The sequence below is a fragment of the Mus caroli genome, unplaced genomic scaffold (assembly GCF_978045245.1).
Source record: "Mus caroli unplaced genomic scaffold, Mus_caroli_1 scaffold_16, whole genome shotgun sequence".
NCBI lineage: Eukaryota > Metazoa > Chordata > Mammalia > Rodentia > Muridae > Mus > Mus caroli.
In genome coordinates, this window is record NW_028227271.1 from 68,532,354 (window position 1) to 68,549,635 (window position 17,282).

A 17,282-nucleotide genomic window follows, 5' to 3' on the forward strand; every position below is an offset into this window, starting at 1 on the left:
CTCCATAAGGTAACTGCATCTGATTACTTCAAGAACTAGAAAAAATACAATTGAAAAAAGATGTTTATAAACTGGAACTTCTGAAATTGTTCTCCACTAGAAAATAGTTTTTGAAGATTTTCTTATAAATTTATATTGCTTTTTGAAATGGGTTAGCTTTATAAAGTCTGTGGTGGCAGACTATGTAGTCTTTCTGTGAATTTTTAGTTTGTAGTCAGAATTTTCCACCCATGACACTAATGATTGTATGGTGTTATAATTAACAAGTGATATGTACAATTATACACATCTAAGTACAGTTACAAGGCACAGGCAGGGTGGTGGATTAGTGTTTAATACAGCTTCTATGCTTGTCAGATACCTTGTACACAATGGGAATGTAAGGAGTATGTGTCATCAGATGCAGTGGTGATTTAGCCAGGAGTACTGCTGATGAGGAAAAGCACATCTGAAAAATGTTTAAATATCAAAGAACATTCCATACCCTTTATGTATGCACCTACCAGGTCAGTTTTCCATAAGGAATTCATCCAGTTAAGATGTAAGTGTAACCTCAGAATATAATCTAGTTATTGAGAGAAAAGAATATGCTAGTTTTAAGTTATATTACCTGAAAATTAGGAGGAATAATAATTTTGCCAGCAGGAACTTGTAGAACAATCTTCTCTCCTTCAAACAGCCAGAGATCCCACTTGGACTGATTGATAAGCAGGGCCCAGGGTAGCAGTTCTATCAGCAGGGTTCTAACATATGGTTTCCAGATTGACAGTTTGACTCGCATTGGGCTATCCCACTGACTCAGCTGCTCATTCCTGGTCCAAAGAACACATTCAAGTGACTCCCTGAACTATGATGAGTTCAGGATTCATGCAGTATGTTCGAGCATTCCAGACACACAATGCTCCCACAGGATGCCACTGTGCAGGACAGCAGCGCACAGCAGCCTCACCCAGGGTCCCACTTGCAAGCAGGAGAAAGAAGCTTTTCGCGTAATGATACTTTCCTCTGTGAGTAAAAGTGTCCATAAAGCTAAACCAGCTAGACGGCATCAGACTCCGATGCATTCAAAGGCTCTGCTCCATGGCATTTACTCTATCTAGCATAATGGTTAATCAAACTATAAAGTTGACTAGACTGAGAACTACATATGAGATTCCTCTGGACACACAGTGATTAAGATGTTTCAAGAGAGGATTAATTCTGAATGTGAGCAGCACCATCCAATAGGTTGGGGCTGAGAGGAAATAAAAATAAGACAGAAAAAGCTAGGAGCAAAAACATTCTCCTCTGTACTCTAGCTGCCATGGCAGGGACTCCTCTGCTCTGTGAAGCCTTCCTTCCCATAATGGACTAAAAGCTCAGAAACTGTGAGACAAAGTCTTTTCTCCTGCAAGGTGTGTACTCGGGGATCTTGTCAGCAATAAAAAGTTTCAATAACAAGCTAGTAGCTTGTGAATGGTGTTTTTCTTTTTTCTTTTCTTTTCTTTCTTTCTTTCTTTCTTTCTTTCTTTCTTTCTTTCTTTCTTTCTTTCTTTCTTTTTTTTTTTAGTATTTTTTATTAGATATTTTCTTCACTTACATTTCAAATGCTATCCCCAAAGTCCCCTATACCCTCCCCCTGCCCTGCTCCCCAACCCACCCACTCTTGCTTCCTGGCCCTGGCATTCCCCTGTACTGGGGCATATGATCTTCGAAAGACCAAGGGTCTCTCCTCCCATTGATGGCCAACTAGGCTATCCTCTGCTACATATGCAACTAGAGACAGAGCTCTGGGGGGCTTCTTAATGTTTAGAAGTACATATAGAAAACGAATGAAGAATGTCACCTGTCAGAATCTTTGTTACTGTAAGGCCAAGTGGGCTCCTGGGACTTTTCTGGCCCATAGAACTCATCAAGCATCTCACTAACTGTGCCTCCAGGCTGTATCTTAGTGGTTATTTGCTTAATGAGGGCTGTTGATATGGGAACAGCACAATCAGAAGGGTCATATTCTTCCCTAGGAAGTGAAAAGAAAAGCAGTAACAGATTTTTAAAAGTGATTTATTTATTCATTATATATAAGTAGTACACTGTTGCTGTTGCTGTCTTCAGACACACAAGAAGAGGGCATCGGATCGCATTACAGATGGTTGTGAGTCACCATGTGATTGCTGGGATTTGAACTCAGGACCTCTGGAAGAGCAGTCAGTGCTCTAAACCACTGAGCCATCTCTCCAGCCCCCTTAAGTAATTTATAATTTACCAAAAAAAAAAAAAATCCAAAAAAACCACTAGAAATGTAGTTAGATTCACACTGTTCTGTGGTGTATTCTCCTTTCTCTTTCCTTTCTTCCTTCCTCCTCCTCCCTCCCTCCCTCCCTCCCTCCCTCCCTCCCTCCCTCCCTCCCTCCCTCCCTCCCTCCCTCCCTTCCTTTTGTGAGTTGGAGATTTATGACACAGTTTTTAGATGGTCTGTGCCCTGGCTCTTCTTCCCACGTACCCATGCTTGGATGAGATCTCTAGTCATCTCTTTTCTGCAGGAAGGTGTCAATAAAATCTAAAATAAATTGCATTTTATGATTCCACTTGGTTATTTATAAGCTTAATGAAAGCGGCCAGATTCTATGTAAAGCCTTACTTCACATTTTTCTCAGGTCAGAATGTAAGTAAGGCTGCACCCATGTAGCCAGAGCAGCTTGAGGCTACTTTGCTTCTTGGGAAAATTCACTTTGCTCATACCGTGCTTGAAATGTCAGGTGATGTACAAGGTCAGGTTCGACATTTTGTAGTGGATTTTCCTGCCCTCTTCCTGGAATAATCTGTGTTTCACTCAGACCCAGACTTCTTTTTTCCAAATGTATAATAATGGGGTCTGGAAGATGACTTCTCATGATAAAGAGAGGGCTGAACACGATCTATAAAAATAAAAGGACAGAAACAACTTTCATATTTGCTTTGTTGCAGTATTCCAGCTGTTTGATGCTGAAACATACGTGTAATAAATCTCCTCCTTGGGTCACTGTGACCTTATTTATTTGAGAACAGGAAAGGTCAGTGTTGGACACCATGCTTCAGGATTGAGAAAGCACTCACCATTCGCTGCTGAACTTGAGAGTTGGGTTCCAAAGTCAAAACTGTGCACCACACATAAATAATGGAACTGTTTGAAGTAGGCACCTGCACATGAGATAGGAAAGGCCCTGTAAGATCCAAAACAGCCTGATAATTAAGCAAAATATACAGAGTATCAGTTTAGATGATGAAAGAAGTTTCCAGTTACAGGAAAAAGCCACTAGGAATACCAAGGAAGTAAAACCAGACTTAAATGAAAAGGGACTCCTTTCTGCAAGGGTGAAGAAGTCTGCACATGGATAGTGACATGAGATGGTGGAAGAATGAAGAGATCCAGTTCTTAAGTGGATGAAGATGAAGGTGGTGAAGATTCAGACAGAGACTAAAAACCATCAATCATCACAAAGATGCTCAAGTGGGGAGGTCAGGATTCCAGTCCCACCTCTGGGAAGCCCAGAGACGGGAGCCACTGCCAGAATCACCGACCAGTTTTTCTTTGCTTTCTTAGGTTTCACTTTCTGCATAAACCAATTGTAATTTTATGACAAAGTATGGGCTACATAAAGTCAATGCACAATGAGAACATTTCTGTTTTTAAAGTCACTCTTTCGCAGATATCAGGAACTCATACCTGGATGACAGTGCTATACTCAGAGGCTTTGGGTTCCAGACACACATCTCTTGACCAGTCCTCGTCTCCCTTAGCCTTCACACACAGCTCTGTCAGTTCGTTGTTTTCTAATATGTACGAAGGCAACTTCTGTTTAGCTGTGAGGCAATCAAAGTGTTCTCGAACTACAGCTTGTCCATCTTGACCAATGTAATGCTGGACAACTTTCAGTTCTATACTCTGAGACAAATAGCTACAGATGATCTGTCTTCCACAGATGATAATCTAAAAGACGATACATAAATAATCAAAAGGTTCATCAATTTGGATGTCATTAACCAGAAATATGTATTCCTTTGGGAGATAATGCTGATGTTCATTACAGATGAAGTCATCAGTTTAGTATGACAGCGTAAGGAGTCTTTAAAGAAAAAAAAATGAATTTTGTTCTGATCATATACAGTTGATGATATTTAAAGAGGGGACACATAGGCTGGGAACCAGTGAGCAGCTGGAAATGGTGAGGTGCTTGAGCTAAAGATGTGTACAATAAAAACTGTGGAAGCAGGTCAGTGCGTAGCTCACCTGGCAGACAGAGTAGAGGGAGGCGCAAGCCTGCCAATCACCTTAAGTACACTCAGTGAGAAGCAAAAGGCTGGAGAAGGGACAGAAAGTGGGTCCTGTAGGAAGAACTTTGCTCATGTCTTGAGAGGTGACTGACCAGGAGATGGTGGTGGTCAGTGCTGCCACGCATGGGATGGGAAGCAGGCCACTCACTCTGTAATGTGAGAGCAACTGACATCATGTGCTCCCCGAGGCTGCTCTCCAACAGCTCTCTTATCTGCTAAGAGATCTTGGTGGAAACTAATACAAATGAGCTTTGATTGAAATACAGAATTATATTATATTTTACTTTTCTACATTGTAGAACTATACAACTTTAAAAATAAACACATAGAAGTTTCCATTAAACCCATGGATTATCTAATTTTGCAACCAGCTAAGAATATAAACCATAGGAGGTAGTAAGAAATAGTTTTTGAGTTGACTGAAATTGGAAAGATGTTGCAAAATTTATTCTTACACAGTTAATATTTTAGAAAGCAAACCCTTCTGTAATATGAATATTCACCATGACTAAGGAAAACAGTTTTTTTTTTTAATAGTATTAAAGATTGAATCCTGGGCTTTACACATCCCAGGCTAGTGCACTATTACTGAACTACTACCCCAGTCTCTAATGTAATAAATACTTTTATAAGCTTTATATCTTATTTGTGATGTTTTTCAGATTATAAAATAATATCAATAACACATATATTATTATTATGGGCCTAAGCATATGATAACCAATTTTAATGTATCAACTTGACTGGACATTGGACTGCTCAGGCATTTAGTCAAATGGCATTTATCCTGGACATTTCTAAACGACATTATCATGTGAACAGGCACACTGAGTAGAACAGACTGTCCCTCCTTCAATGTGAATAGTGCTAAGTCTGAGGGCATGCATTTTGCTGACTGAACAGACACTGATCCTAGCCATCTCTTTCAAATGGAAATAGTTGCTAGTTTTGGGTAGCTCTGCCGGTTCTGAGGATTCAGGGTCAGACTAGAACTGAACATTGACACTTGAACTTGCTGACTGCAGAGTTTGGGACTTCTGTAATGGGAACTGATTTATAATCAGTCAGTCAACTGAATAACTTAACAATCGATTCTTTCATATTATTAATTGGCTCTGTTTTGATAGAGAACCCTGACTCAGTTAGGTGCTGCTGTGATTCTCCTTAGCAAGAAGAAAACACAAGTATGTTGACATTGATTAGCTTTCAGGTCTGTCCCATAGTCTATACTGAAGACAGCCCCAATAAGCTTGCATCCTAAAAACCTAACACCTACTCATCAATTTAGATTTTACAGGAAAGAGGAACACAAACTTGCCAAGCACCATTATTTCCTTTCTCATTTCAAAGCCTGTCTTTTTCCCTTGCTGTAAAACACTTTGAGTTGGTTTAAGTATCAGAGGTACCCAGATACCTCCCTTGTTGGCCCTCAGCTGTCCTGCAGATGCTAAACGGTGATTCCCTTCTCCTGTGCCAAAGCCTAGGGTAAACATGGAGTTTTGTTTTTAATATGAGGATTTCCTTCGGCAATGGTCAGGGAGATAATCCAGGATTTACAAAGTCCCCCTGCATCTGTCATGAAGTCTTGTAAGAGAATATGCAGAGGTTATGTAGCCATCTTGAGACTAGGAAGTCAGATTTTTATTTATGAGCATGTAGTGTGTCCATTTATCTGCTATGTGTGAAGGTGGAGGCCATAAAGGTGTGGATCGCCTGGAGCTTGATTGACAGGTGGTTGTGAGCCACTTGGTGTGGGCCCTGGGAACCAAAATAAGATCCGCAGGAAGACCTTAAGTCCTGAGTCATCCTTCCAGCCCCATGAATAACTATATTTGATGAATTATTATGTGTTCAGAACAAGCCCCTAGAACGAGACCCCACATCTTAAATGGCCTCTGTTTGTAGTTCCTTGCATTTTTGAGTACAAGGATTTGGCATTTTATTCTTAAACAATTACTTATTTTACTAATGTGTATGTGAGTGCTGCAGAGTCTGTTTGGATCACATGTGTACAGGTAACTTTGGAGGCCAGAAGGCTCTGAATCCCCTGAAACTGAAGTTATTAAACACTTTTAAGCACTGGGTCATCTCTCCAACCCCTGGCATTTTCTTAAACATTTGTGTTAGAATTATGTTTCAGATCTTAAGGATCACATCTGTAAAACAAGCTGCTCTTCACTATTACACTTCCCCTAGATATGCTAGCTATTATGATGTTTTAGAACTATGCTTTCACATAAACAAACCATAAAATTCAACCATGAGTCCTAAATTAGTGGGCAAACATTTCTTTAACATATGCTGGGGATTACTAGGCACTTGTGGTAGTACATCTTTTGATGCCATAGTAGCACCTAGTTTTAAATAAACATTCAAAAACTCCAAGGTAGTATCTAGCTGGCTTACTCTTAATTTATCCAGGCCTGGCAATATGTACTCATGAAGCTTCCTTCCCAACCTTTGTATCCCAGGAGATCTAGGAGAGAATTTGGCACTCTCACAGAAACCACAACATCTCTGCAACCATCTGGGACTCACTTCTTTTAAAGACAAAGATCCTCTTGGTGGGGTTTTATAGTTTCATTTTAAAGTAAAAAGCTTGTTAAATAGGTTTTCAAATTTGATAAAAGGGAAAATCCTTTAAAATGTCCAGGGAGGAAGACAACTTGGAAAATGGGAAATCCAAAATGGCCACTCACTGGAAGGATATTCTTTCAGGGAACTGGGCTCAGCAAAGCTCTGTCTGCTTTTCTTCAAACTGGGCAACCTACAGCGCCTTTATTTTGCAAATTATGGTTTGAATTTCAAGATTAACTTATCAGTTGAAGACAGCTACTTAATATTTTAGTGTTTCTCTTTAATACACATTTCCAGGTTTCACACTAATTTTTCTCTTTCCCCAAAGCCACAAAGACGCATACTGAAGATTTCTACATATGATTTTACTTAGCAGGTTTCAGAGCTCTTATTAGATCAGTGCCAAGAAGAACAGTGATATGAAAGAGTAACTTCAGAGTGCCAGATGCTCTGGAAAATGATACCTTAACTGTGATTAAAAGTCTATGTACAGAGATGCAGGAATACATGCATTTGAGCTTTTAGACTGGCAGGACACTCTTCAGTGAAGAGACAGGAAATACAGAAGCAAACATGGGTGCATGAGTAGTTGCACAACACGTACGGATCCTGGGAAATGGTACATTATGACCAGGATAAAAGATGTAAGAAAGGCAGACTAAGTATCACTGTTAAAGAGTGTTCTGGACAACTCTCCACTGTCAGGGGCATATCAATGTGTCTAAAGCTCACCAGGGACCTGCATCCCATGAGACTCAGCAATTAGGCAGCTGCTGTTTATTGCGGACTTCTAAATCTAGGTGGGAGAGAAGGAAAGAGGCCAAGACAAGAATGTGGCAAAGCTCCCTGGAAGCTTGATTAATTTCTTTCTTCCTAACCTCATCAGCTGAAAAAAAAATCTTCATTGTGGATGTTCCATACCACCACCAGATCTGAATACTAAATTATCATGGCTACAGAAATGAAATGAGATCTAATTTGAAAAAAAAAATATAGCTTGTGTCTATGAGTGAGAAGGACAGAGGAGAGGGAACACTGATAAGATTTTAGAACCTATTTGTTTGGATGTTTGGTGTACTGTTACAACCCTGGGGCTTAGGAGACTCTTCTTTCCAGGCTGAAAGGCTTTCTTTTTTCTTATTTACTTATTTAAATATACTTTTAATTGAAATTTAATTACATCATTTCTCCTTTCCTTTAACTTCTCCCATGTCCCATTCCAACTCTCAAACTGGCAGCCTTTTTTATTATGTATAGGTGAATCTATATATCCATATGTGAATGTATTAACACAGCCTGCTGTGCATGTCTTTGCTGTCTGCGTAAGTGGCTGCATACAGAAGTAGCTTGCAGAGTCCTCACAGTAAGCTCTGTGCCTTACTGTGTGCCTTACTGTATGGAGAACAGTAAAAGCTTGGTGGAATGGCCTAATAGCTGGTGGAGATCAACAACAGAGAGGGTTACTAGGTATGAGGGATAAGGCCTCTTTTTTAAAGTATTCAAGCCAAAGCTGAGGGATCATTTCTTAGACATGCTAGTAAATGTGATGTATTTCTGGATGACCACAAGTAACAGAGTCACAGGATGGGTATTCATTTATCATACAACAGTACAACCACTAAGAACTCTTAGGGCAGACAGGTACTCCAGCCTTAGTCTTATTGATACCACAGGTAGATCATCTCCTATATCTTTCAGAAATACTCATTTGTCTCATGTTTATGTCTTTGCCTATTTGATACTGTTTGGAGTGTTTTGTCTTAATCCAAATTCTAAATATTTTCCAAAGACTTGATGAAGCATGATCTTTTTAATGAGGCCTCTAAATTCCCTTCACACTTACTGCCAGTTTTACATGAATTTACAATTTGGGAACAAAGCTTATGTTGCACTCTTGGTATGTGGCATTTTAACCTGCCCTGGTGTAGCCAGAACTCTGAGAAGTAACGGGTTAATCAGGACACTGTTTCCTGTCTTCCTCTGCATAAGTTCTCTCTCCACTGCTGTTGTCCACAGGAATGAGAACTGCAAGTTCAGATCCCTGATTAGACTCAGTCCAGGATGGACGATAGGGCCTACTTGCCCTCTTGCCAGTTGCTGCCTGCCAGTTTCATGAGAAAGGCCCTATGGCTCCATTAGAGGGGTGCCCCTCTCCCAGGAGGAATGCTGTACCTATCATAGCCTAGGTTCACATAAGCTCTGCTCTGCTTGTTACAATCCAGATGCAGACGTATATGTTAAAACCCTTACAACAAACTCAGTTATTGTGTGTGGTGAAGCCAGTCTTCAGATTTTTAATACTTCCTTTTTTTCCTTTCTACTTTTGTCATATGCTGCACACTTGAAAAAAATCTTTTAGAAACCACATTTTCACATCTTAAGAACATAGAAAAAAAGTGTCAGATACTTTTTTCCCTTTGCAGTCTTAGAACTTCAAAAACAGCCAAAAGGAAGTTTTATAAAATACGTAAAAATATGTGCTGAGAGCTAAGGTTTTATATGCCAAGAGTTAGACTGCAGTGAATTTTTACTGCAGTTAATATTAACTCTTAGGAGAAGCGAAGCTTGGTGGAGTCCAGGCTCAGTCTGTCACAGGAGACTATCCCAAGGCTTTCACACACATTATTCTTGTGTGTACATGCATGAGGAGCAACAACTCTTGGTTATCCACTGGTGGATTATCCAAGAGTCTCTACTTCTCTTTGCTTCTTTTCCTTCTCAGGAAAGGCCTTTGGCTATTTCACAGCTCATTAGCACCTCTACCAGAAGGCAGGTGGTGACAGGGAGAAAAGGTGGAACTAAAATCAGTAAACTTTACTGCTCGTTAGCAACTCTTGTAAAGGACGAGGGACAAAGGGTCATCAGCACCATCAGCACTAAGTGCTCATGTGCATGGTGTCAGAGGGCAGATATACATAACCACGGGTGCATGCCCATTATTACTCCCTCACGTTTAACAGTCATGCCCATTATACGAAAATTCAGGTCATGAACACAAGGACACTCACCTGTTTTTGCACTCCGCTGAGTGGTCGGACTTTGATGATGAGTGAAGCAGTTCGACCCTTGTACTGAATTGTTCTAATAAATGTACCGGCATGGTCCACAGTGAAGGGCTCTGACCAACGCCAGTTACCCCAGCCTTCAATACAGATGTGTAACAGCTGGAAAGAAAAACAATAATCGTCATAATGCCAAACATGCCAACAAAAATCTAGTCCTAAAATGAAAGTCTTGTTGCTGGAAGACCTCTCTCTATTTGTAATCTCTAGCATGTGTTTTCTTTCTAACCTGCATTATTCATAGACTTCCAGCTTAGTTCACCAGGCTAAGAATAGCAAATATGCCACAGAATCAACATTGTTTTCCAGATCACAGTTTGAAATAATGGTTCTATCAAATGGCAAAAGGTCTGTTGAACATTTGAGGAGGAAAAAGAGCTGTTTCATTCATTTGGAGGACAAGAGGTTTAAATGTGAGATCAAAGAACACTGGTCTTGGCCTGATAGCACATTCAGCTAACTTCTGCTTGCAGCACTATTTTTGACTCTAAATTACCAGTCCTTGATTTTTTTTCTTTTTGATAAAACATAAAACAGAAGACAAAATTCATTTAATAAATCTTTTATGAGATTATAGTTTTAAATCAGAAATTCTTCAACACTTTGACATGAGGTAAGTGCCTTTGGCCCTTGTATCTTCTGCATTATATGCTTACAGTAATTTTTACCAACTGAGTCTCTGGGTGCATAGTCTCATTTGCGTATATAACATTGAGACTCTTGGCAACAACTGAGTTTCTTTTGTGGGTCATTCAAGTATTTACTATTTGAGCTAGTAATCACCAACTTAGCCTATAAAATCAGTTTAATACAGGCAGATTAAATACATGGGAATTAATACTTCTTTATAAAGTATATAAGCAATATTTGATATGCTTAGGAAGTATTTGAAAACTGATACTTTAAGTGTTTATATGATCCAGAATGCCAGGCTTTTCATTTCATTCTTTAGTAGACCTAACTAAAGGTGAAGAAGCACTCCCAGCTACAGACTGAGTGACACTGAAATCATCTACAGAGTCACAGGTCTATGAAGATGCACTAAAGGCAGACATAGTATTATCCTCAAAATGAAAGTTTTCATGGAGGCACATTTTTTTCTTTCAGTTTCAGCCAGCCTTTGGAAGAGCCCTGACAACAGACTTCAGTTTGAAAATTCCCCAAGGTCACTAGTCTTCACAGGTGTATTTTGTGGATTGCTATAGTAGCACTGCTATTGAGGACTTTCTTCAGTTCCTCCTTCACACCATGGCTGATGAGCCTCGGAAATAACAAGGCCACTGGCGAAGAGGACTTCTAAAGAAGAAGACCATTGACAAATATACAGGGCAGCAAGCCCCCTCAGTAAAAACAGGGCCTCACCTACATATGCTCTACAATGTAAAAGCATCAGAGTATCTTTGATGTGTAAATATTAGCTACAAGAGCGAGAAAAGCAATTGCAGTATTTGGAAACTTTCCTTTCTTCCTCTTTTTTCTTTTTTAATAGCAGCAACTGGGAAAAAGTTCAGATCCACACAAAGATAAAGGAGATACAGTTGTTTTCTTTGGAGGTACTAGTATCTGGGAATGACAAAAAGCAACAAAACAAAACAAAACCAACAACAAAACCAAAACAAAAAACCCAAACCAAAACAATACGAAATTCAAGGAGGAAAGTTACTTAAGGTCAATGTAGCTACATTTCCTGAATGTGGCATAGACGGGAGAGAAAGTTTTTAATATGTACAACGTGACTTTAATTGAGGATATGCGCATTTGCATATGAGATCAGCTTAATTAAAGCCAATGCTTCCTGCATACAACTTTTATTGATTTGGTACAATGAAGGAATATGCTGTTAGGTTTTCGTTGGCAGTTAATTGTTTTCAAAATGTGGGCAAAAATAGTTTCTTTGAATTATTAAAATTCAGATTCATTTGGATTCAGTTCACACAGAAAAGTCAAATGGGAAGAAAAGGTAAAAAGTCCTTCCCCCCATATGCATCAAGTAAGGACTTGCAGTGTTCCACCAATAAGAAATATCTATCACTGGGAATTACATGCAAATAATTGCCTAGGAAACTGTCTATGGGAAGGATCTCAGAAGGCCCAGAAGCACATCAGTCCTACCTGTGTAGACACTATGCCTGGGAACCTTTGCCACTAGTTGGCCATAGATGGCAATGACCACAGTCCCACAGACTATGGCAGGAAGCATCTTCTTATACACAGTGGCTAAAGTTTCCTCTTGAGAAATAATATTCTTATCTGGATTTTAATTTCTGGACATGAATATAAAGAATTGATACAAAATCTGGCACAAAAATCATGAAATTTATGTTAGAATCCCTAATTTCAATGAGATACTTTCTGCCATCCATCCAGCTTGTCTGTATTACGTGGGCCTCATGAGGAAGGCAGAAATGTGTCCCATGGAAGAGATGAAGTGTGCTCTTTGAGCCACAGGAGTGGACTAGCTTCTAGGGAGATGCTCAAGAGCAGATGAACCACAGAGGCAGTGGGCAAGAGCAGGGTGCTCTAGGGGTCCAGACAAGGGAGGGCCTGCTCCAGGCTCCCATGATTAGGAGAGCTTCAGGAACAGCTGGGCTCAGTTGGGATAAAACTTCTACTGGCAAAGATCACAGTTCATTCCATGCCAAAGGGACTTGAGATTTAGAAATCAACAGCCATACACAGTAAATAGTGTCAGCTGGCTGGAGAAGAGGAAGGCAGAAGTTAGACAGGCAGACTAGGTGAGAGCTAGCATGCAGTTATGAAGCTTGGAGTTTGGGATCTATTTAGGAATTAGAGCTGGCCACAGACCCCTAACACACTGCATGTAGTGTTAACAGAAGAGGAAGTGGTGTAGGAGGCACAAAGGCTGCAGAATGAGAGGCAAAGCTGGGTGAGGAGGGCAGGGGCCTCATCCCTTCTGCCTGGAGCCCAAGGCTTTCTTGTTTCTTTAGCACCTCTGGGGGCAGTGGCGGTGGCAGGGAGGGGGGTCTTTTACTTCCTTTCTTTGAAGAGTTAACCTTGTTGACTTACTTCCTCTACCACCTTCCCATCAATCCAGACTTTTCATTCTTTTTAATTTTGTTTTCTTTCGAGACAGGTTGTCTCTGTGTAGACTTTTCATTCTTTTCTGGACTATTTAGGTAGTGCTTAATATTTTTCTACTGAGTAGAAAATGTAACCAGAAGTCACTCTTGGAACTTTTAAATGACCACTTACGGCAGCTGTAAAGCAAGGGATAGTGGCCACAGTTGTTGGAGGACCCTGAGGGACTATGTGTTCTTTATTCAGCAGCCCCTGGGGCTGTGCTGCCAGCCAAGCCAAATGTGTAATTTTACTACTGAAGACTTCAGATGGGAGTATATACAGCTTTCAAGTCATTTTTTTTTCTGTACAAAATAAAACAGAATTAGTGGTCAGGGAGTTAGAGTGCAGCCCTGAGGACCACCCACAGACATGTCTAAATTGATATGTTGAATTCCTGAATTGATATATTCAGGAAGAAAGAAAACTAAGATGCAATCCAGGAGAGGAGAGTCCACTAGGAAAGGAGAAAGGCTGAGTGAGTGGATGCTGTCTGTTACATTAAACCCACACACTAAAAGTGCCAGAGACTTCTCTGTGAATGGACACATTTGTTACTCAGTGACAAACGACCTTAAAAGTAAGTAAGTGAGGGTTGCTTCTGTGTTTATAATTTACCCTACAGTTGTGCACAATGTTCTAACAAGAAACTAAAAATTCAAACAACTACAAAGATTTTTCCCAATTCATTGCACTCATTATAGAAATTTTTAAGGAGGGTAAAACATTAAGATGTAATTCAAGGTCAATAAGCAAGTGGATATATATTGATATGTCTTAAGCCTATAACTTTTACATATACTAAAACATACACCATTTATTAAACTTTTAAACTCATTAATGTAACATTTTACTCTGTGGTGGGCATTTAATACATTTATTGAATAAACAAACCGAGGTTAATGAGACTAACCAAAATCAAATTCTCACAAATTTTAGTAGGGACATTTATACATAAAATAAGAATTAAACTAAGTCACAATATTAAATTATTTTCTCTTTTGAGTATTCTTTCAAGATAGAAGCTATATACATGGATAATGATATTAAACTACAAATCAATGTCCCCAGTGTCTAATCAGACACTGAGATACTGATAGTAAAACATCAAATAGGGTAAGAGCTGTGGAGGAAAAAACTATGATCAAAATATATTGTATGAAAATTTAATAAAAATATGAAAAAGGGTCAAGTAAACAAAGAGTGATGACAGGTAAGCAGCACAAATGAAAACTAAGATTTTTAAGAAAATTTGACTTATACAAACATATTATCTGGAAAATAAAGTTCATCACTCATTTGCAGTGTCTGGTTTAAGTGTATGCGGAATGTTGGGAAATTAGCAGACCAATGAGAGGAAATATGTCATGCATTGTGAGTTTTCACAGAAACTCAATTTAGAGATGTTCATTAGCTAACATTATGATAAAAGTCAAGCAGAAATAATTCTATATAATGGCTTGATAGCACCAAGACTAAACACTGACATTTTTTGGACCCTATAGAGCCTTTCACATTTACAGAATACAATTTCTCATAAAAAAGAATGATTAGGTAGAAATAAAATTGAATTGTTTTTTAGTGCAGAACTTGGACTCTTTTGTACAGGAACAAGAAACGAGGAAGAGGGCTAACTTATGAAGGCCTTTCTAAAGCAACTAAGAGCGACCACCACCATGGCGCATGGGCCGCTGAGGGTGACAGCTGCAATACTTCACGGGCTGCTGAGTACTTCATTGTTCAGTGTGCAGTACTTGTAAGTTTTCCCTTAGGATTGTCTAAATTCAACAAAGGTTACAAATGTTGTGCAATTAGTATAAACCAACTTATAAAAGGGAGAAATCTGACATCTCACAAAGTGTTGGTTGGGAGGGAAATTTTAGCTAGAGGGTATTCCTTGTATGAAAATCTCAGGTTCAGATACTTATTGACTTGCCAGCTCTACAGAAGAGTTCATATAAAAATCTTAATGTCATATAAAAACATAGGCAAGAGATATTATATAAATGTGTCCAATGATTTACCGAGATGTATTGCTCTTCCAGCCCCAACAAGCATCTGAAAGAGTCAGATGCAGTTATTTGCACCCATCCAATGGACAGAAGTAGCTGACCCCTGTTGTTGAGTTGGGAAAGGCTGAAAGAAGCTGAGGAGAAGGGCGATTCTGTAGGAGGACCAGCACTCTTGGTTAATCTGGACCCCCGAGATCGTTCAAACACTGGACCACCAAACAGACAACATACACCAGCTGATATGAGGCCCTAATACACACACAGTAGAGGACTTCCAGGTCTGTGTTCATTCAGAGATGAAGCACCTAACCCTCAAGAGACTGGAGACCCCAGGGAGGTCAGGTGGGGTGGGGAGGGGTCATCCACGTGTAAATGGTGTGGGGAGGAGGTGTGGGGTGTGGAACAGTCAGAGGATGGATGGGGAGAGGCAGGGAACGGAATATGGAGTGCACAAAATGAGTTACAAATAAAATTAAAAAACTGTAGAGTGTGATGGTACCATGTAATAAACTGAACCTCCATTTCTAAAAAAAAAAAAAAAAAAAGAAGAAGAAGAAGAAGGCAAATCCTGCTTTTGGGCGTCAAGAGGTATGCGCATAGACACGTGGGGATGTGGATGCTTAAGGGTTAGCAAGAAGACCTGGTAAAGAAAGGAAGAGTCAGAGCAGCCAAGCCTAGGTCAGTCAATGCCACTTCCCCTGAAAACCATCCATCAATAAACACAAGTGACTGAAGCATGGAAGACAGAATAGTGGAAACAATGAGCGTTCTTGGATGAAGGACACAATGTTGCTCACATATTTTGCCAAAAATCCTCAAAATAGTTCAGTATGCTGTGCCATTTCATCTTAGGTTTATAATGGTCATTTGAATTCCCACAGGTAAGTTACAATATCCAATATCACATTTTTCTCCCAAGCACTCTGGAAAATCACTATTTTAACATATTGGTGTGTGAAATCTGTTCCAGGAAGCAACGGGGAAAGCAGCGGCACTTCCTGTTTAACAAGGGGCTATCTCACAGATGTTCTTTGCTTTCCTTTTAATAAGGGGCTATCTCACAGGTAGTCTCTGCTTCAAAGATGATCAGTCAATTCTAAATGCTGCAGATCAGAGGAGACAAACTCAGATTTTTTTTTTTAAACAAAAAGGTTCAATAAGCAAGTTTGTTCATTTATTATAATTATCACTATTGGCATTTCAAGTACTTTGACCATGAAATCAGATATAAATACACACAGCTTATATATATGCGAGGATATACAGGGTTTTTATGAAAGCAGGGTGTGGGCTTTCTCTATTAGGTAAGTTATATATGACATGTGTATATGTGTATGCAGATGAGGACGGTTCTTTTTCCTCTTAATGGAGTTCTACTCACACACTCTGGTGTTGTGAGACACACACAGATTCTCTTTGGACAGATACTCTTGGCAGTCGATGGTTCTCAGAGCATGGCTGGATATAGTTCTTTAGAGGAAGGCCTTCGATTATGTAGGATGCACATGATAAAGGATAATTCAGGAGCGCTCAGAAACAGAAGCCAAGAAGATAAACTCAAGCTTCTCTGATAGTCATTCAGATGCACTGGGTAAACACACTTGGGCTTGTGAATCAGAACTGTCAGCTTCTGTTTGTTTATATGTCTATTGTAACTATACACAAGTATAAATGATGAAAAGAACCTATCCAAATTTAGACCTGAAACCCTCTTTTCTTTATGTTACTCTCAAATGTAGGAGACATCAGCGAAATTTAATTTAGGAGACATGCCAACACATGTCCTAAAAAAAGACTGAGAGGTTTTATGAGATTTTAATTTATTTTTAGTCATTATAATGATTTGGGCAACTTAACTTGTTATCTCTAACTTTTAATTAGAGGAAAAAAGAAGGCAACAGATGGACAGAAAAGAAATAAAAAATTCTTATTTATTTTCATTGAAGTAAGTTGTGTTGCCATACGGAGAAAACATTTTTATAAAGGTTAAAGTATCCATGGCAACTGCAGATTCTCAGAGCCTCTCCAAGTTGTGCAGTTGGTTTTTCTTTCCCAGAGAGGGAATGTGCTAAGACCTTGTCCTAACTCATTCTATCCCCAAATGTGAGCCAGGCAAGCCAAACATGAACTGATGCCTGTAGGGAAGCCCCTGACTCTACAAGAATGGGTTAGTTCACATTTATCTGACAATCTGCTCTCAGCGTTCTTCAAAATTCACTAACTTGGCAAGCCAAGAATTATCATGAGAAATGAAATAATTTCA

General features: G+C 39.5%; 1 protein-coding gene across 2 annotated transcripts in view; it reads right to left on the reverse strand.

Moving 5' to 3' along the window:
* The window catches only part of Vps13b (vacuolar protein sorting 13 homolog B), a 553,787-nt gene that overhangs the window by 52,099 nt on the left and 484,406 nt on the right, over positions 1-17,282 (reverse strand). For both annotated transcript variants that reach the window (XM_029469591.2, XM_021183993.3), the window contains exons 44-49: positions 9,876-10,031; positions 3,683-3,946; positions 3,073-3,156; positions 2,719-2,894; positions 1,826-1,996; positions 611-812 (exon numbers count right to left, since the gene is read on the reverse strand). In XM_029469591.2, coding sequence (XP_029325451.1) covers positions 611-812; positions 1,826-1,996; positions 2,719-2,894; positions 3,073-3,156; positions 3,683-3,946; positions 9,876-10,031 — 1,053 coding nt within the window. The remainder of the gene's footprint in view (positions 1-610; positions 813-1,825; positions 1,997-2,718; positions 2,895-3,072; positions 3,157-3,682; positions 3,947-9,875; positions 10,032-17,282) is intronic.